This window comes from Nomascus leucogenys, chromosome 24 (genome assembly GCF_006542625.1).
Source record: "Nomascus leucogenys isolate Asia chromosome 24, Asia_NLE_v1, whole genome shotgun sequence".
In the NCBI taxonomy this organism is placed as follows: Eukaryota; Metazoa; Chordata; class Mammalia; order Primates; family Hylobatidae; genus Nomascus; species Nomascus leucogenys.
This window is the reverse complement of record NC_044404.1, coordinates 1,420,760-1,441,042: the sequence shown is the minus strand read 5'-3', so window position 1 is coordinate 1,441,042 and position 20,283 is coordinate 1,420,760. Positions and strand designations below refer to the sequence as shown.

At 51.2% G+C, this 20,283-nt stretch overlaps 1 protein-coding gene across 8 annotated transcripts in view; it reads right to left on the bottom strand.

Moving 5' to 3' along the window:
• The window catches only part of CYFIP1 (cytoplasmic FMR1 interacting protein 1), a 119,447-nt gene that overhangs the window by 35,886 nt on the left and 63,278 nt on the right, over positions 1-20,283 (bottom strand). For 6 of the 8 annotated variants that reach the window (XM_030805332.1, XM_030805333.1, XM_030805330.1 and 3 more), the window contains 8 exons: positions 19,662-19,809; positions 18,369-18,522; positions 16,624-16,780; positions 13,768-13,864; positions 11,991-12,067; positions 11,774-11,882; positions 10,439-10,558; positions 4,998-5,197 (listed from right to left, as the gene is read on the bottom strand). In XM_030805332.1, coding sequence (XP_030661192.1) covers positions 4,998-5,197; positions 10,439-10,558; positions 11,774-11,882; positions 11,991-12,067; positions 13,768-13,864; positions 16,624-16,780; positions 18,369-18,522; positions 19,662-19,809 — 1,062 coding nt within the window. Of the gene's footprint in view, positions 1-4,997; positions 5,198-10,438; positions 10,559-11,773; positions 11,883-11,990; positions 12,068-13,767; positions 13,865-16,623; positions 16,781-18,368; positions 18,922-19,661; positions 19,810-20,283 lie in introns of those variants that run through there. The other 2 variants (XM_030805337.1, XM_030805336.1) reach the window with 2 other exon arrangements.

Sequence of the window (20,283 nt, the reverse complement as noted above, 5' to 3'; positions counted from 1 at the left end):
AACTAATTTTAAAAACCTTTTTGTAGGCCAGGCGCGGTGGCTCATGCCTGTAATCCCAGCACTTGGGAGGCTGAGGCGGGCGGATTACAAGGTCAGGAGATCAAGACCATCCTGGCTAAAATGGTGAAACCCCATCTCTACTAAAAATACAAAAAATTAGCCGGGCGTGATGGCAGGCGCCTGTAGTCCAGCTAATCGGGAGGCTAAGGCAGGGGAATTGCCTGAATCCGGCAGGCAGAGGTTGTGAGCTGAGATTGTGCCACTGCACTCCAGCCTGGGCGACAGCGTGAGACTGTCTAAAAAAAAAAAAATTTACAGAGACGAGGTCTCCTTATGTTGCCTAGGCTGGTCTTGAACTCCTGGATTCAAGAGATCTTCCTGCCTTGGCCTCTCAAAGTGCTAGGATTACAGGTGTGAGCCACTGCATCCAGCCAGGATTAGCAATTCTGAGACTACTTTCTGTGTTTTTTTGGAAATGAGCAAATGAGTAATATACTAAGAATAATGAAGCAAGGATTCTCAGTGTTTAATGAAGTCAGAAAAAGGGAAAGAGAAGACTAGAATGAACTCTGCAGTGCTGAAATGGAATTGGAAATATCAGTATAAATTCATAGTTTTAATACGTAGGTAACTATATAGAAATAAACATGCACATTGATATGGTTTGGGTGTGTCCCCACCCAAATCTCATCTTGAATTGTAACTCCCAAAATTCCCACGTCTCATGAGTGAGACTCGTTAGGAGGTAACTGAATAATGGGGGCAGGTCTTTCCCATGCTTTTCTCATGATCGTGAGTCTCACGACATCTCATCATTTTAAAAGGGGAGTTTCCCTGCACAAGCTCTCTCTTGTCTGCTGCCATGTGAGACATCCCTCTCACCTTCCGCCATGATTGTGAGGCCTCACCAGCCATGTAGAACCATAAGTCCATTAAACCTCTTTCTTCTGTAAATTGCCCAGCCTCAGGTATGTCTTTATCGGCAGTGTGAAAATGGACTAATACACATGTACACGTGGGCTACGGGTTGTATTGTGTCTGTGAAAACAATATGTTCATCCAGGTGTGCCGTGGCTCACACGTGTAATCCCAGCACTTTGGAAGGCTGAGGCAGGTGGATCACCTGAGGTCGGGAATTCAAGACCAGCCTGGCTAACATGGTGAAACCCCATCTCTACTAAAAATACAAAAATTAGCTGTGCGTGGTGGCAGGCACCTGTAATCCCAGCTACTCAGGAGGCTGTGGCAGGAGAATGGCTTGAACCTGCTGGAGGTTGTGGTGAGCTGAGATTGTACCACTGCACTCCAGCCTGGGAAGCAGAGTGAGACTCCGTCGAAAAAGATATGTTCAGTCCTCACTCCTAGTACCTCAGAATGTGAAGTTTGCTGGAAAGAGGGTCACCACATATGTATCTGGTTAAGACAAGGTCATACTGGAGAAGCAGGGTAGGTCCTTGACCCAATATGACTGAAGTCCTTGTGAGAAGAGAAGAGACAGAGACACACAGGGACAGTGGCAAGTGAAGACAGAGAGGAGACTGGAGTAATGCCACTGCAAGCCAAGAACACCCAGAACTGAGGTCACCGCCAGAAGTAGCAGCTCTACCCAGCGTCTCAGAGGGGGCATGGTCCTGCTGACACCTTGATTCCAGACTTCTGGACTCCAGAACCATAAGAGAATAAATTTCTGTTCTTTTTTTTTTTTTTTGAGACGGAGTCTCGCTCTGTCGCCCAGGCTGGAGTGCAGTGGCGCAATCTCGGCTCATTGCAACCTCTGCCTCCCAGGTTCATGCCATTCTCCTGCCTCAGCCTCCCGAGCAGCTGGGACTACAGGCGCTCGCCACCACGCCCGGCTAATTTTTTTGTATTTTTTTAGTAGAGACAGGGTTTCACCATGTTAGCCAAGATGGTCTCGATCTCCTACCTCATCATCTGCCCACCTCGGCCTCCCAAAGTGCTGGGATTACAGGCGTGAGCCACCGCGCCCGGCCGAGCCTGGAACATCTTGTGGTGCAGAAGGTTGGCGGTGCAGAAAGAATGGTGGAGACGGCCCCAGGAGACCGAAACCAAGCAGGCAGCTCCCACTGCCCAAACCGCACCCACTCCAGCCTCAAAACTCCACAGTAATGGATAATCCTGAGTTAGTACAAATAAGCAAATAATAAGCAAATGCTACCGCGTACAGAATTCCAGCTAGTACCTGCAGAGGGAATGAAGGAGTTAAAACTCAGCTGGGCACGGTGGCTCATACTTGTAATCTCAGCACTTTGGGAAGCCAAGGCGGGCGGATCACCTCAGGTCGGGAGTTTGAGATCAGCCTGGCCAACATAGTGAAACCCTGTCTCTATTAAAATTATAAAAATTAGCCAGGCATGGTGGCATGCAGCTGTAATCCCAGCTACTCGGGAGGCTGAGGCAGGAGAATCGCTTGAACTCGGGAGACGGAGGCTGCAATGAGCCGAGATCACACCACTGCACTCCAGCCTGGGTGACAGAGTAAGACTCTGTCACAAAACAAACAAACAAAAAAAACAACTCACTGCTGTTCAACCACCAGTGTGAAGATAACTGATTTGGGCAGGAATCGTCGACAGATGTTAAAACGACTGGGTCAAATTTTAGTGAGGGAGTTTGTTTACATCATCTCAAATTATCTCCCTAAAAATTATTTATAACTTTTAAACAGAAAAATGGTAACATGACAGTGGGGACACCTGGCAGCCACCACCTTACCCCAGGGACAGAAGTCACCATGAGCAGTGAGGGGACAGTTGCCGCCTTGGGCTCCAGGTGCGCCCCACTGAGGACACGCCCTCCATCTATGGTCTTCTGGAAAAGAGGCCTAACTCTGGACCCGAGGAAATACCCTTCTGCCAGCCTCTTTCCAGAGCTGCAGCACTGTCACACATTTACCCACTGTACAGGTTAAATTCCAGTCGCAGACCACCTAGGTCACCTCCCAGAGCCACCACGCACAGCTTACTAACTGGAAGTTAGGCCAGGCAACGAGCAAAGTCCTGGCTTGCGTCACGCAGCTCTCAGAAAACCCTCAGGCATGGGACTAAAATTCTGGGTAGCATGGTTTTGTGTGTCTTCTCAGGATTCGACATAGAACTTGGATACACAAAATCCTTTTTTAAAATGCCTTTCTCAGATAACACAGCTCTCCTGATTCCACCAAAGACTTGTGGGAAACGCAGACACAATGGCTTCTACCAACACTCATGGAAGGTGGAGGTTGCTGAGTAAACCGGAGCTCTTCTGCAGAAAATGCCCCTGTGACAAGCTAGGGTTCCCTGTGAATCACACCTCAAGTGTCCCCAGGCACCAGGGCACCAGGAGGCTCAGGTCGCTGCATGCTGACCTCTGCCCAACAGGTGTGGCCCGAGGCAGCAGCTCTGGGTCTCATGGGGAAACGGGTGACACACATGAAATTGGGTTCCAGATAAGATGGAACCAGCCTGCCTGTGTCCTGGGGCCCCCATGGTTCCAGGGGCCTCCTGCCACCCACAGTGGGGACGAGTGTGGCTGCCTGGGTGTAAGGCCCCAGCAGATGGCTCTGAGCAGCTGCACGCATGGCACTGGGTGCACCGTGCTTATCTGCACACAGGAGTGTTCACGTCACCTCCCGGGGTGTGGGGAAGGAGGCGCCTGGCCATCCCTCCCTGCTGTTGTGATGTATGTGGTACTGCAGGGGTGTGGACTCGGGATGGAGGGGCCAAGGGCCGCCCATGCCTCACTTTAGAGGACAAATACATTTTTACCAAGGAAACCTCTGGGGAGTTCACTCATTTTTCTCTCCCATGTATCCATGATTTCTCATTTTTCTATAATTTTGATATATTACTTGTGTAAGAATATTTTTGCAATTAATTCCAAGCATAAACATCTTTAAAAAATGTCGAGGAAAATGGACACTGTACAGGTGAGTTAAACAGAGATGGTGGTCTTCGTGGTTTGGTTTCCATGGACCACTCCCAGCCCAGCCTGGAGGCCCCCTGAGCTGAAAAGCCAAGCCAGGTGCTGCCACCTGCAGCCCAGAGCGCGCGGCTACGACCCTGGAGAATGGCCTCAGTGACGCAACACACCTGGGCCTGACCCACGGCCCCACAGGAAACGTGGCCCTGCACCCAGAGGTCCTGAACAGACGACAGCCACAGCAGGCAGGATTGGGCCAAGGGGCAGCCGCTTCTCTCCTCTGTCATCAGAGCTCGGCATCCTGTCTCCTGAGACACAAAACTCTGGGCCTACAAGTCGGTAAGAATTCAGCCACATGTGGGTGGGATGCGGAGATCAGGGGCAAGCACAAGCACTTATTTGTAAAAATGCTCCTAACACTTGCGTGTGCACACACCTGCACTCCTCTACCTCTGGATGGAGCTCAGCAGCCAGGTACCTTGCTTGGTGCCCTGGTCATCCCGCCAGGCTGTTGGTGTCTATGGGAAGGCATGGTGGGTGACACACACACGTCCCTGGCACGCACTGACACTGTGTAGGAGCTGAACTCAGTGAGCAGAGAAGGAACCTCAGCCAGAATGACCGCCACCCAGTGTGCGGAGCCCAGGGCAGGGCTGTCCCAGGACTCAGGCCCTACTATGAGGCTGAACCTCAGGATACTGCCAGCATCCACCGTTTCACCACCAATCACATCACTTCATGCTGTCCATGGGCGGTGGGTGGCTCCCCCACACTCCAACATGCCAGCACAGAAGCATGAGAAGCAGAGTCACCCCACTTCCACCATCAGGCAGACAGAAAGCCAGGAGATGCAGCCCCACGCAAGCCCCACGCGCAAAGCCATGACTGTCCACGCGAGGGTAGGCCCGAGGCTGCCTGTGCACACAGAAGACACTGGAGGGCCTGCGTGCTCTTCATGTGAGAAGTGATGGCGAGCAGGAAGAGCAGGGAGACAGGACCTGGTGACATGGAGGAAGCCTGCGGGGACATGGGTCCCTGAGCTCCTCGCCTGTGGGCGCCTGTGTGGCGGGCACGCTCACCGGTTGGTAGAGCCGTTGTAGCAGTAGTTGGGCAGGAAGTCATAGTTGAGCTCCCAGAAGACGTGCAGGGTGATCCTCCCGTAGGGTGCTGACACGTTGTGGTTGGCCTCCCGGAACATGGCGTCGAAGCTGTCCAGCGTCAGGTACCGGCTCAGCAGCTTGTGGGTCATGCGGTTGATTTCCAACAGGCCGTCCAGCTCCTGTGGGACCAAAGACAGGGGTGGGTGACAGAGCTGGTCCAGGCAGGAAGGAGGCGCCGGGTGGCCTCCGATCCCACCCAGGCCTCACGGTCCCCGGCAGGGCTGCACGGAGGCAGCCGCCAGCGAGCGTAGGCTCTGACAGGTGACATGAACTTGCTTCTTGGCACCCCACCTTTTCGCAGTCACCCCCACTGGGCCATGCTTTTCTCCACTGCAGTCACCTCCACGCCACCTACCCCTGCTGTCCAGCACCCTGTGGGGCAGAGTGCACGTGTGGCCTGCTACTGCCACCCTTCCCCCCATGTGCCCGCTAAGCCCCGGCCCTGCCCTGCAGTATAACCCAGCCGGCGGCTGTGTCTCCCTGGGCGTTGGAGCTGAGCCAGCTTTCTCTGAGGTGCCTGGAGTCACTGAAAGGCACACGTGGGTGGCAGGGCAGGTGCACTTGTTCCTACAGGCCTTGCAAGCCCTCACGTGCGCTGCTCTGGAGCTCGCCCAGGCTGCACTGTCCAATGTGGCGGCCGGGGCCAGAGCACAGCTGCTCCCACCTGAGGTGCGCTACATGAGACACCAGATTTCAAAGACTGAGTAGGATGAAACAGACTAGCAAATACCCACCTCAATTATATTGCCATAGGAATGACGTGGTGAATTAATATGGGGATACAGTGGATTAAGTATGTTATTAAAAATAACTTCACCTATTTCCTTTTCTAATGTGACTATGGGAAAATTTCAAATTACGGATCTGACTTGAATTCTATTTCTATTAGACAGTAATGGCCTCGATCAAAGCCTCGACCAATGATTTTACTCAAAACCACATTTGGCCAATGCCAACAGAAACACCACGGCCTGTACCAAATTACGCTCGTAGAAAAAGGCTGCCACAGGTCTCTCTCTGAGTCCCAGCCTGTTTGACTCTAAGGATGAACACGCAGGGCCCTGCTCTAAAGTGCAGAGATGCTCACAGGGACATGCACTGTGCCCGCCAGCGCCCAGTGTCTTCCAGCCAAGGTCTGTTCTCCAGGAATGAACAATCCTCTCGAGCCCTGGCATGTTCATGACCATCTGCAGCCTTTATTCTCAGAAGATCGATTTGGCTGGCGACCAAACCCTCGATTCACAGTTCCTTTCCTTGGCTCTGATGAAGGTCTGAGGAAAATCGGATTTTCCTTCCCTGCCTGCCCTGCTCAGACAGCCCAAGGGCTTCTTCCTCACCTGGGAAGTCCAAAACTTTCACTGCAATACCGTTTTTAAATGTATTATTATTATTTTTTCTAATCTTCAACCAGCCTAAGATGCAGTATTTCTAAGTGTTGACAAGCTTGGGTCGGTTTTACCAAATACATGATGTATGCTTTTAATAGACACTTTCAAGGTGTCTTCTATTTTATCAATATTTTCTTGCAATAAATGCCAGTCGGCCTTGTTCCGTTGCTTTGGTTTTCTTCTTGAGGAAGCTGTGTGACAGGTACATTGAATCTTCATCATCCATGATGATGGTCATCTGAGAGCATCATTTCCTCTCAAATCCTTTTTCTGCTTTAATTTCTTTTTGATTTTAAAAATGTTCCTTTTTTCTTTTTTTGAGACAGAGCCTTGCTCTGTTGCCCAGGCTGGTGTGCAGTGGCGCAATCTTGGCTCACTGCAACCTCTGCCTCCTGGGTTCAAGCGATTCCCCTGCCTCAGCATCCTGAGTAGCTGGGACTACAGGCGTGTGCCACCATGCCTGGTTAATTTACTGTATTTTTTAGTAGAGACGGGGTTTACCATGGTGGCCAGGATGGTCTCGATCTCCTGACCTCCTGATCCGTCCACCTCGGCCTCCTAAAGTGCTGGGATTATAGGAGTAAGCCACCGAGTGCCCAGCCTTCATTCTTATTTCTGTTTTGTTTGTTTGTTTGTTGTTTTTTGAGACAGAGTCTCACCCTGTCGCCCAGGCTGCAGTACAGTGGCGCGATCTCGGCTTACTGCAACCTCTGCCTCCTGGGTTCACGCCATTCTCCTGCCTCAGCCTCCCGAGTAGCTGGGACTACAGGTGCCCTCCACCACGCCTGGCTAATTTTTTTATGTTTAGTAGAGTCGGGGTTTCACCATGTTAGCCAGGATGGTCTCGATCTCCTGACCTCGTGATCTGCCTGCCTCAGCCTCCCAAAGTGCTGGGATTACAGGTATGAGCCACTGTGCCCGGCCTTTTCTCTTTTCAAAACTTTCTTTTTTCCAATAACCTTATTTCTGGATTTCTTTTTTTTTTCTTTTCTTTGAGACAGAGTCTTGCTCTGTTGCCTAGGCTGGAGTGCAATGGCACAATCTTGGCTCACTGCAATCTCTGCCTCCTGGGTTCAAGCAATTCTCCTGCCTCGGCCTCCCAAGTAGCTGAGATTACAGGCGTGTGCCATGCCCAGCTAATTTTTTGTATTTTTAGTAGAGATGGGGTTTCACCATGTTGGCCAGCCTGGTCTTGAACTCCTGACCTCAGGCAATCCACCCACCTTAGCCTCCAAAAGTGCTGGGATTATAGGTGTGAGCCACCATGCCCAGCCTATTTCTGGATTTCTAAAAATTCTGATTTATATTGTTCTTTCACGGGAACTACTACTTTTTTTTTTTTATTTTTTTTTTTGAGATGCAGTCTCGCTCTGTCACCCAGGCTGGAGTGCAGTGGCGCAATCTCAGCTCACTGCAACCTCCGCCTCCGGGGTTCATGCCATTCTCCTACCTCAGCCTCCCGAGTAGCTGGGACTACAGGCGCCTGCCATCAAGCCTGGCTAATTTTTTGTATTTTTAGTAGAGACGGGGTTTTCACCATGTTAGCCAGGATGGTCTCGATCTCCTGACCTCGTGATCCGCCCACCTCGGCCTCCCAAAGTGCTGGGATTACAGGCGTGAGCCACCGCGCCCGGCCAGCAACCACTACTTTCTTAATTTCTTTTAGCTGACTGTGAAAGATGAGGTTACAGTTTCCATGGTCCATGGGTGTCTGTCTGACGTGCCTCTGCTGTCTGTAGGGACACTACTGTGCACTTACATTTTCTTTTTTAGTGTAATACGTCTAAAGGGGATTGGACCATGATTTTTACCTATGGCTCGACTGGAAGTGAAATAAGCTCTCTCATGCTTCTGAAGAGGAAAAGGGGTTGGTCAAGGCCAAGAGTAACAGCACTGGCTCAAGCTTTCTGAGACCTGCCTCTCATGCTCCCCTCCGCAATGATCCTAACCCTTACCAGCTTACATGCTATTCCCAGCAGCTTCTCCCATGGGCAGCTTTGTCTTAGGAGGGAATTTTGATTTATTCAATTCCAGAGTCAGCAGGGCCTACTGTTTTAGCTCCCTGAAACCTGATCTCATCTCAGGCATCTTTGAAGAGCTCTGTCGAAATTATTCTCTGTAGGCCATCAGCCTGGGCTCCTTGACTCCAATGGTGCCAGGTGGTGGGCAGCACAACCCATGTGTACTCCAATGGCCTGACTCACAGGGATGCCAGTGTTGGCACAGGGGTGCCAGTGTTGACTAAAGGACTGTGGTACCCCCACAAACGATCAGCCTTCAGAAGTCTCATTGATCTGGATAAAGGGAAAAGCCCTAGGCCGACCCAATACCAGCCTAACTTGAATCATCATAAAAGAAATTCACGGCTCCTCAATCAGTTCTCGGACCCAGAGCTCCTTGGGTGAAGGGGATAAAGGACCTTGTGCATTCTGTTAGAAAATGCACACTGTAAACCCTCCCCCTGCTCCCCCAGTGGAAACGGACGTGTGGCCATGCACCAATGACCGTGCACTGGAGAAGGGAAGACAACCAGCCCATTCAGGCTTACTGCATACTAGCTCTGATTAAGTCCTAAAGATTCAAAGGCACCATAGGCTGAGGGTCAGAGTTGGGGGTGGTCAGGTGATCCACAGAGCTGTGGCTCGGGGGCCCGCTCACTGAGGTCCCCCTGTGGCTCCAGCCCTGGCTCCAGCATGTGTAGTTGGGTGGCACACCTCGGTGGCAGGCCGGTGTCTTCTGTCCACGTTAAGGTCTTTCTGCCATCTTCTCTTCAGACAAGTCTTTCATGACGTCACTCTCTCTCTCACTCTAACACTCCAGTTACACGTTAGGTCTTTCCACTGTTTTCCACATTTCTTATACTCTTTTCTGTTTCATTCATTTTTTCTCTGTTCCCCAGTTCAGATGTTTTTAACGTCTGTTTTCCCGTTCCTTAGTCTTGCCTCTGTGTTCAAATTGTGATAGAGACACAGGGAAAAATGGCAGACAGAAGGCAGGACTAACTGGCACCTCCCATTCAGACGAACAGAGCAGTGTGTGAAGACTCGCACTGCAAACTTTTGCTTCAAGAAATACCACAGGAACATACCAGGAAAGCCAAGAGAATCCAAAGACCCTCCGAAGGAAGCGGCTTGCCTCTGTAGGCTCCGTGAGACAGCCGAGAAATGGGTGAGTGCCCAAAGAGGGTGAGTGGGGAACGCTGGCCCTGAACACACATCCTCAGTGGGAAACCTGAAGGTCCAGATAACAGGAGAAGGATTAGACCTTACCTGGAGATGAGATGAATTCAGACAGCCAAGCGAAATGTAGGGGTAGAGGAATTAGCAGGAAGAGCCTTGTGGGGTCTCTTGGTCCCTAAAGAAGATATTGCTTTTTTTTTTTTTTTTTTTTTGAGACGGAGTCTTGCTCTGTCGCCCAGGCTGGAGTGCAGTGGTGCGATCTCGGCTTACCGCAACCCCCGCCTCCTGGATTCAAGCGATTCTCCTGCCTCAGCTTCCGGAGTAGCTGGGACTACAGGTGCCTGCCACTATGCCCGGCTAATTTTTGCAGTTTTAGTGGAGATGGGGTTTCACTATGTTGGCTAGGCTGGTCTCGAACTCCTGACCTCAAATGATCCACCCGCCTCAGCCTCCCAAAGTGCTGGGATTACAGGCACGAGCCACTGTGCCAGCCAAAGTTAAACATTTTTATCTCCTAGCTCATTAATACTAAAATGTAAACACGTTATTAAGTGGTGTGCTACTTGGCGATTTTTTCAAGATTGGGGTTATGTGTTCGTTAAGTCAATTTAGTATCGTGAACACTGAGTGTAGGCTTGGTATAGGCCACATCCGATAAATGCACCTCTTTTATCATCTATACAAGATCCTTGGTATAGGCCACGCCCGATGAGTGCATCTCTTTTATCATCTATACAAGAACTGGACCTACCCTTAGTCCAATTTATCAATAGGGCAAAGTGAAATTACTTACAACTATGGAGGTCAAATCTTCACTTTCAAATCGTCCAATCGCCAGTTCTAGGGACTTATACATGGCTGCTGAGACACGCTGGGTGATCAGACGATTGAGGTCTATTGACCTGCCGAGGAGCTGGCGTACACAGGGAAGGATGGCAGGGAAAGAGTGGACATGAGCAGCTCGAAAACAACAAACGCCTCACCAGAGACCCTGGAGAAGTTGGTCTGTCAATAACAACACCCTTTACAACTACGTTCAAGACCCATCTCCCCGCATACATGGCAGCCTGTGTGTGTCTTTTCACAGGTGTTACGATGATAAATAAGAGAAAATTACTCCATCTCTATTTCAGCATACTAGGAACATATCCATACTTCCGTGTTGTTCTAACAACATGAAAATATGACAAAGCCCTGGTGAAAAATGTCCAAAAATGTGCATGGTGATTATTGGTGTATAGAGAGTAGAATTAAATGCAATTTTTTTTTTACAGTTTTCCATATTTTACTAGTTTTGTGTGTGTAATGTAACATCACTTTTAATTTTTAATTTTTTTTTCTTTTTTTAATGTTTGTGGGTATGCAGTAAGTGTACATATTTATGGGGTACATGAGATGTTTTGATACAGGCATGCAATGTGTTTCATTTTTTTAAAAGCTGTGAAAAATAAGCACTGTGTATCTTTAAATTCTTCCTGCTGGCCAGGAGAAAGTTTTCTCTGATGCTCTGAGCTGACGAGTGCTTCTCACCTTCATTCTTTTTAAGCTCTGGCTTTTGGGCTCCTGGAGAAGGGCCGACCCCTCCGGGCTATGCCTGCCCCCAGGAGCCGCAGGGCAGATACAGAATGCTGCAGGTGTTCCCTGTGTGTGAGGTGACCCAATAGAAACGATGTGTCTTTCAATGCCTAACAATTTATAAGGACGTTCACAGTCACAAAGCATGCTGATATCTAAACCTAGCTAGCTATAAGAAATCTCAATCTTTTTTTTTTTTCTTTTTTTTGAGACGGAGTCTCACTCACTCTGTCGCCCAGGCTGGAGTGCAGTGGTGCAATCTCAGCTCGCTGCAACCTCCACCTCCCAGGTTCAGGCGATTCTCTTGCCTCAGCATCCCAGAGCAGCTGGGACTACAGGAACTCACCACCACGCCCAGCTAATTTTTGTATTTTTAGTAGAGATGAGGTTTTGCTATGTTGGCCAGGCTGGTCTCGAACTCCTAACCTTAGGTGATCCGCCCGCCTTGGCCTCCCAGTGTTGGGATTACGGGGGTGAGCCACCGCACCCAGCCGAAAACCCAGTCTTTTCAATGCACGCTCTACGTCCCCACCACAGCCCGGCCCCAGCTCACCTGCACGTGCCTCTGCTTCAGCAGCGTCTCGTAGCGGTTAGACGGCGGGAGGTGGATCGTGGCTCCCTGATTCTTGCATTCTGATCGTAACCGTTTATCAAGAAGCAAACTAGTGTAGAAGGAAGACAGAAAGTTTTTCATACACTATAAATTGTAATGGGAATGTCAGATCAAATTATGAAACATTTCGTATCAAAATCACACACCAGATACTCACCTTCCTGCCATAACCTTATAATAGGCAAATATCTGGTCTGCTAGCTTGTAAACAAATTGGTCAAAACATAGATTCACCTGAAGAAAAAGAAAGCACACGTTACAGTTTGATTCCCTAAAGCAAGATCAAATAACAAGGTGAAAAACAAAATGTTTCATTAAGGCAACTAACTGAGGCTCTTTTATTTTTTTGACATGGAGTCTTGCTCTGTTGCCCAGGCTGGAGTACAGTGGTGCGATCTTGGCTCACTGCAACCTCTGCCTCCCAGCTTCAAGTGATTCTCCTGCCTCAGCCTCCTGAGTAGCTGGGATTATAGGTGCCCGCCACCATGCCAGGCTAATTTTTGTATTTTTAGTAGAGATGAGGTTTTACCAGGCTGGTCTCAAACTCGTAACCTCAGGTGATCTGCCTGCCTTGGCTTCCCAAAGTGCCATGATTGCAGGCATAAGCCACTGCACCCGGCCTGAGGCTCTTATTAGGGAAAAAAAGCTAGGCCAGGCGTGATGGCTCATGCCTGTAATCCCAGCACTTTGCAAGGCCGAGGCGGGCAAATCACTTGAGGTCAGGAGTTCAAGACCAGCCTGGCCAACATGGTGAAACCCCACCTCTACTAAAAATACAAAAAATTAGCCTCGTGTGGTGGCACGTGCCTGTGGTCCTGGCTACTCAGGAGGCTAAGCACGAGAATCGCTTGAACTCGGGAAGCAGAGGTTACAGTGACCAAGATCACACCACTGCACTCCAGCCTCGGCGACAAAGCAAGACTTCACCTCAAAAAAGAAAAATAAACTAAAGAAACTAGCAATAATCTTACTGTCCAACAACAGCACACTAAATAAACCGCAGTGTGGCCAGGAGTGACTCCACACTGCCACAGAAACCTAGGCTAGAACCAATCTTACTGAGGGAGAAAAATATTCCTATTCTCTGAAATCCAAGAGAGAATCAACAAGGCTCTCTTCATTGTGTACAGTGACCACGAGGAGCTACTCTGCATTGCAGGTGGGTTCCTGCTCTGGGGCAGCTCCACCTACTGTGCACTCCAGGAGGCACCACCGACGGCCTTCTCTGGAGCAAAGCAGCTGTTCTGGGTGTGAGATTGGTCAGGAGGCACCCCCAAAAGACCCTTACTTGCAGATGGGATTCGCACTATCTCCTGGTACTGTGAGGAGAATACCTGCGCTTGGTGGCAAGTGGGACCCAGGACCCACGTGCCCGGCAGACAGGGCCAAGAAGGGCGTCTCTGCCCTCCTCCCATCCTGCAGGGCCGGGGACCTGTGACGTCTCCCTGAAGCACCATTTTCAGGTGGTCTTTGTGTGAGAAGGCAGAGGAGATGATGTGTAGAATAAGGTTCATCTCCTTAAATGTGCATACACTAACCTGAGAATTCCACCTGTGGGAATTTGTCCTATAGAAGTCATGCGATGCAAATAAAAAACATGCCAGGGAGTGCAGCAGAGTGCTATTTATAAAATCCAAAACCCAAAAAATAGACAAATAAAACAGGAGTTGCTTCAGTTGAACATCCCAGATCATGTTCATAACCAAAAACAGACGAGGACGCAGACACCGCAGTGACACACAGTCAAGTGAAAAAGCACATCCTGCACTCATCGCGGGAGCATATCCACAGAGGAAGGGCTCGCTCCCACATGCTTGCTTCGTGGTTTATACTGTCTCATATTTTAAACAAAGTTTAATACTTGGAAGAAAACAAAATGAGAAAGGAGATTTAATTGAAGGAAACGAACAGAAATGGAGCTGCAGGGGCCTCACCTCCGCCTCGATTTCGTCGTAGAGGAACTGCTTGTTGAACCTGGTGAGCGCGTAGTGGGCGCTGTCATTGTACAGGTCCAGGGAGTAGAGCACGTACCTGCAGAGGACAGCAGCAGGGTGACCAGCAGCCTCTGCCACACACTCGCAGCTCCGACGGCCTCCCCCCACCTCAGAAACTCAACTCCATTTTTCACCTCTCATGTAAGGAAAAACACCACTTCAAACACCACACAATCCTCCTGTGAAAGCCCGTGGTGGCTGTGCCTGAGGTGGCCGCCACACCCACCAGGCTGCGAGGACACTTGCGGACAGCAGACACTCACTCAAGGCCACACACGGACAAGGGCCTCCACCTGCCTGCGTCTTCTCACTTAGCAGGCTTTAAAATATTTCACTACAAGTACACAGGATTTTTTTTTTAACAACAAGAAAATTGGGTTATTTTCTTATTTCAAGAATGAACTCCAGGCCGGGCGCGGTGGCTCACGCCTGTAATCCCAGCACTTTCGGAGGCCGAGGCGGGCGGATCACGAGGTCAGGAGATCGAGACCATCCTGGCTAACACAGTGAAACCCCGTCTCTACTAAAAATACAAAAAATTAGCCGGGCGAGGTGGCGGGCGCCTGTAGTCCCAGCTACTCGGGAGGCTGAGGCAGGAGAATGGCGTGAACCCCAGGGGGCGGAGCCTGCAGTGAGCCGAGATCGCCCCACTGCACTCCAGCCTGGGTGAGAGCGAGACTCCATCTCAAAAAAAAAAAAAAAAAAAAAAAAAAGAATGAACTCCAGTGGCCAGGCTTGGTGGTTCACGCCTGTAATCCCAGCACTTTGTGGGGCTGAGGTGGGCAGATCACTTGAGGTCAGGAGTTCAAGACCAGCCTGGGCAATACGGCAAGACACTGTCTCTAACAAAACTACAAAAAGCTATCTGGGCGTGGTGGCGCACGCCTGTAGTCCCAGCTACTTGGGAGGCTGAGGTAAAAGGATCACTTGAGCCTGTCCTGCAGTGAGCTGAGATCATGCCACTACACTCTAGCCTGTGTGACAGAGTGAGATCCTGTCCAAAAACAATGATAGAGAATGAACTCCAGCACTTTAGGTGGATGAAGCAGGAAGATAACATGAGGCCAGGACTTTGAGACCAGGTTGGACAACATAGCAAGACCCCATCTCCATGAAACACAAAACAATTAGCCAGGTGTGGTGGCACATGCCTGTAGTCCCAGCTACTCAGGAGGCTGAGGCAGGAGAATCGCCTGAGCCTAGGAGGTTGAAGCTGCAGTGAGCTGTCTTTGCACCACTGCACTCCAGCCTGGGCAATAGAGCAACCTTGTCTCTGTTGGGGAAAAAAAAAAAAAAGAATGAACTGACTGGAAGAGAACAACGGTGGGCTGGGCGTGATGACTCATGCCTGTAATCCCAGCACTTTGGGAGGCCGAGGTGGGTGGATCACTTGAGGTCGAGAGTTCGAGACCAGCCTGGCTAACATGATGAAACTCATCTCTACTAAAAATACAAAAATTAGCCGGGCATGGTGGTGGGTGCCTATAGTCCCAGCGACTTGGGATGCTGAGGCCGGAGAATTGCTTGAACCCAGGAGGTGGAGGTTGCAGTGAGCTGAGATTGTGCCACTGCACTCCAGCCTGGGTAACAGAGCAAGGCTCTGTCTCAAAAAAAAAAAAAAAAAAAAAAAGAAAGAAAGAAAGAAAAGAAAAAATCACACCAACGGAAGTACATAGACAGCATTAAACATTAAAAAAAAAAAAAAAGAACAAAGGTGAAGGTCCTGGATCCCACAGCTGACCAGGAGCATGTCCAGCATGGGCCCATGGTTGAAGGCCCATCTCCCACTGCCTCATGTCTGGACAAAGGCCATGGCCAGGGGCAAGGAGGCCCATGCCTGAAGGAGGCCTCCAAGCTGGTTCCAGCAACTCATGCCACCCCAATGCTGTGGCACAAGCCATCAGAGGCTCTGCCCACACAGATGGCATAGCCATGCCACAGCCACAGACCGTGGGAGGTGACTGTCCTTACCATCTCCTGGGCACCACGAGGGATGTGTGAGGACTGACACACAAGGAACTCAGGGGCTTCCCACTCATGGTGCTCAGAAGACAGACCAGCTGGGCGGCTCCCCAGTCACTCACCATGAGACACGCCCTTTTCCAAACACTTTCCCTTCCATGAACTTCATATTTTGAAAGACTGACCCTTCCATCTAGGTCCACAGTCCTGATCCCCAAAACAAAGCTGTTCAATCAATACTTCCTTTCCCCACTTCATCTGGGTCAGAGGCTGTGTCACACAAAAGGCCAGGCCACAGGGCTCCTGCAAGGCAGCTCCCGGGCATGGCCACCTCACAGAGCCTGCACTACGAAGGCCTGGGGAAGGTCCGGGTTCATCCATCTCCCTGGTCCAGGCTGAGTCCCCGGGCCCCAGCCAGCACCCATGCAAAGTAGGAACGTGACTGGTTCTAGTGCCTGAGCTCTCAATTCCAGTCTGACATCAAGAAACTGGTTAGTTACTTGTATTAATCTCTAAAGCTTTACCCCAGGAAACATGATTTCTTTTTTTTTTGGAGGCAGGGTCTTGCTACGTGGCCAGGCTGGAATGCAGTGGTGCAATCCATAGCTCAATGCAGCCACAAACTTCTGTGGTAAAGCAATCCTCCTGTATCAGCCACCACACCAGGCTAAGTTTTCTCATTTTTGTAGAGACTGGGGTCTTGCTATTTTGCCCAGGCCCAGAAACGTGATTTCAAATACAATACTAAAAACAGTCCCGGCCTCTCCGCCACCTCCTCTGAGGACCCCTGGTCACCACATGCAAAGGCTGGAGACAGGCCCGCAGGACACGCACTCCATCATCGACGCCTCCTTGGTCTCCAGGATGTGGTCTGTCAGGATCCAGGGCATTGACATCTCAATGGGGAACTGGATCCTCCTGCCCATGGTCAGCTCCAGGAAGAACTCTCGGAACCACAGCTGCGAAAGGTCACAGCACTGCTGCAGCGTTTCTGGGAGGGTTCAAACAACACCATGTTATCTCCCGCAAGCAAAAAAAACCTTTAGCAGAGATGACACAATGGCTGTGTGCCGGGTGCCTGCTCCTCCTCGCTCAGCCCCAAGCCATGCAGCATGGACATGAGTGGGGAGGGGTCACCGGGGCCTTGCACTAAGGACAGGACCAGCTGGGCATGGCTGCAGGTAAAGCCACCTCATCAACCCTGTGAGCCCTTCAGTGGGATCCAGGGGGAAAGTGTCTTTTTTTTTTTTGAGACAGAGTCTCTCTTACTCTGTCACCCAGGCTGGAGGGCAGTGGCGCGATCATAGCTCACTGCAGCCTTCAACTCCTGGGCTCAAGCGATCCCTCCTGCCTCAGCCTCCCAAGTAGCTGAGAACACAGGCATGTGCCACCAACTGATTTTGTATTTTTTATAGAGGTGGGGGTCTCGCCATGTTGCCCAGGCTGGTCTCAGACTCCCGGCTTCAAGTGATTCTCCTGACTTGGCTTCCCAAAGTGTTGGGATTAACAGGTATGAGCCACTGTGTTTTACCTAAAAATGTTCTTTTCAAAAGGAGACATAAAAACAGGACTTCTGGCTGGGTGCAGTGGCTCACGCCTGTAATCCTAGCACTTCAGGAGGCCGAGGCGGGTGGATCACAAGGTCAGGAGTTTGAGACCAGCCTGGCCAACATGGTAAAACCCCATCTCTACTAAAAATACAAAAATTAGCCAGGTACAGTGGTGAGTGCCTGTAATCCCAGCTACTCGGGAGGCTGAGGGAGGGGAATCTCTTGAACCTGGGAGGCGGAGCTTGCAGTGAGCTGAGATCGCCCCACTGTACTCTAGCCTGGGTGACAGAGCAAGACTTCGTCTCAACAAAAAACAAAACAAAAAACAGGACTTCTTCACTTTCACTTAGGATAAAAACCAATGTCCAGGCCGCAGCATTAGAGGCACACTCAGGGAGGTCTGGCTAACGCAAAAATGAGACAGATTAAAAGAGCCCACATTCGAACTCCATCCTTTCATGGAGTTAACAGCAAAAGTGGTACTATTTCCTCCAATACCTGCAGCACCCCAGCCAAGACAGCAGGGATCCTGTTCTGAGCAAGAGGTGGACACGGACGACTCGATGAGGACACGGGGCAGACACACGGAGGGCAGAGAGCGCACCCACCGGTGGCCAGTCAAGGTGGCCGGGCATCACCCAGGATGGGCTTGCCTGGCACAGGGCACCTGCTACCTTCCCCCCACGTCATGGTCTGCAAGGGCCATTTCTGATATTTATCAATGCCTGTGTCTCAACTCAGGCACCAGATTACATTCGCCTGTTTCCGGCCCCGCATGGGTTGAAAAGATTTTCTGTTCGTGTCGCAGGGCCAGCCCGGGCTCCTCAGCTTATACCCTTGTAGGGCCACGCCCTGTGGAGCGAGCTCAGGCCAGGGACGTACAGCCACTGCCACAGAGGGCAGGACGAGTCACCGTCTGGGTGCACCAAGGGACGGGGCAGGGGGTGGTCAGGCAGGCGGAAGCATTCTAGACGGTGTTAGTGGTGTTAGGACATGCCAGGCCGGATGCTGGTCAGCAGTATCTCTTACCACTGAAATTTATCAAGTGAGTGTAGAAGAATGACTCTCGATGAAATTTTTCTATGTCCAATATGGTGGGCCCCTCAAGGCTACTTCTCAAGGTTTTCTTGGAACCACTTTTGTCTGCAATGAGGGACTCTAGCATGGTTCTCACCATGTAAAGCTGGATTATCCAAGGAAACATTTGTGGGGGAGAAAATATACACGGTACATTAGTTATGCCAAACTCAAAGAGCCCACGAGAGAAGGACTGCTCCGCTACGCCCTGGCCGGGAGGGCCCCGCACCAGCTCCCCGAGGGGTCCGGGCGCCTGTCTACGTGGCCACGTTGCTGCTGCTTCGGGGAAAGAACAACCTGTAGCGGAGCAGTTCGCCTCCGTGCCATAAACGTCAAGAGAAACAAATGATGTCTTACCACCAAAGGTTAAAAGGGGTAGGTAGGTGCACGACTGCCTCAGAAACGTGTTAACCGCATGCAAGAGCCTCTCCATGCCCAGAGACTTGAGCTGCCTGAGCAGCTCGGCAGAGCCCAAGGACTCGGCCATGGTGCGCACCAGGTAGAGCTAGACACGGACAGACAGGAGGGAGAGGCAGGAGAGAGACGTTAGTCACTCGACACACACACCCCAGGCAGGGACACGGGACACACGCAGAGGGAGGCAGGGAGGGTGGCCGGCACCACGCACAGGCCGAGGGCCGTCCCCCTGACCCTCCTGCAGAGCCAGCAGCGTGCACTGCTGGTGACTTTCCAGAAGAGTGGCAGAAGACATTAAAAGCCTCCAGCAGAGATGAGGGAGAAGACCAGCCCCAGGACGGAGGACAGACGCAGCGGTGTGGATTAAACCGGGTGTGAAAGTCCTGAGAAGCACCTCGGGGAAGCCTGAACACACCAGGAGAGAGGACAGTGGGCAGCTTAGGACCAAGACACATGCAAGCAGCACCTCACAGTTTCCCACGCCCCATCTACGGTCATTTGCAGACCCAACGTAAAAATTATACAGACATTCAAACACCCATCAAGAAACACAGAATGAATACAGACATGTTGGGATGGGAGTTGAAATAGAGTCAGACTCCTTCTTAGTGCACATGACACATCTGACAATCAAGGCACAACTCGCTCACGCTCCCAACTCACTTGGGCGGGAAACAGAGGAGCAGCAGAAACCACAGGCGCCGCTTTCTCTGCCTGAGCAGGCAGCGGGGACCTCATTTAACCCGGGCCTCACCAGCCCCACCTGCTCACAGCTCAGGGTGGGTCCCCCCAGGGAGAGGGTGCAGGCGGGGCTCAAGGGACGAGAACCTGAGTGCTGGAGGGTCCCACGGCGCGGCGTGGCACTTTTATGTCGAAGCCGCTCTTGGGGTCCTTCTCGCCCCGCAAGGCTGGGTCATTGAAGGGCTCGTGCCCTGTCTCCCAGTCACACACGGTCTTCCTGATGGCCTGCAGGACACTGAACACCCCACCAAGTGATCAGCAAGGCCCAGAGGCCAAGACCTCCAGCCTCACAACCACACCATCTCCTCGCCCAACTACCAGGCTCTCAGAACAGCCCCCATGAAAATACAAATTCCTCTGGGGGCCGTGGAGGGATGTGGTAATGGACCAGCTCAACAGGAAAGTTTAAAAGAAGCCTGCCTTCTGGAGAGTATTACTACTCCCAGAAGACTGCCCTGAGCTCCAGTTCGCATCTGTTAGCCCAGAGCAGCAGTGAGGTGGCTCTGAGTCACGCTGTGGGCAGGGAGAGGGCAGAACACAGCCTCCGCCTGGAGCAGAGCTGGGCCCCACCTGCCCGCAGCTGGCTGTCCCCAATAACCAGCAGGGACGTGAAGTCACCCACATGACCGGAGCCTGGCCATGTCTCTCAACTGGTTTGGAACACAGCCTCAACACCAACAGGGCTCCACCGTGCAAAGACCCTCACGGG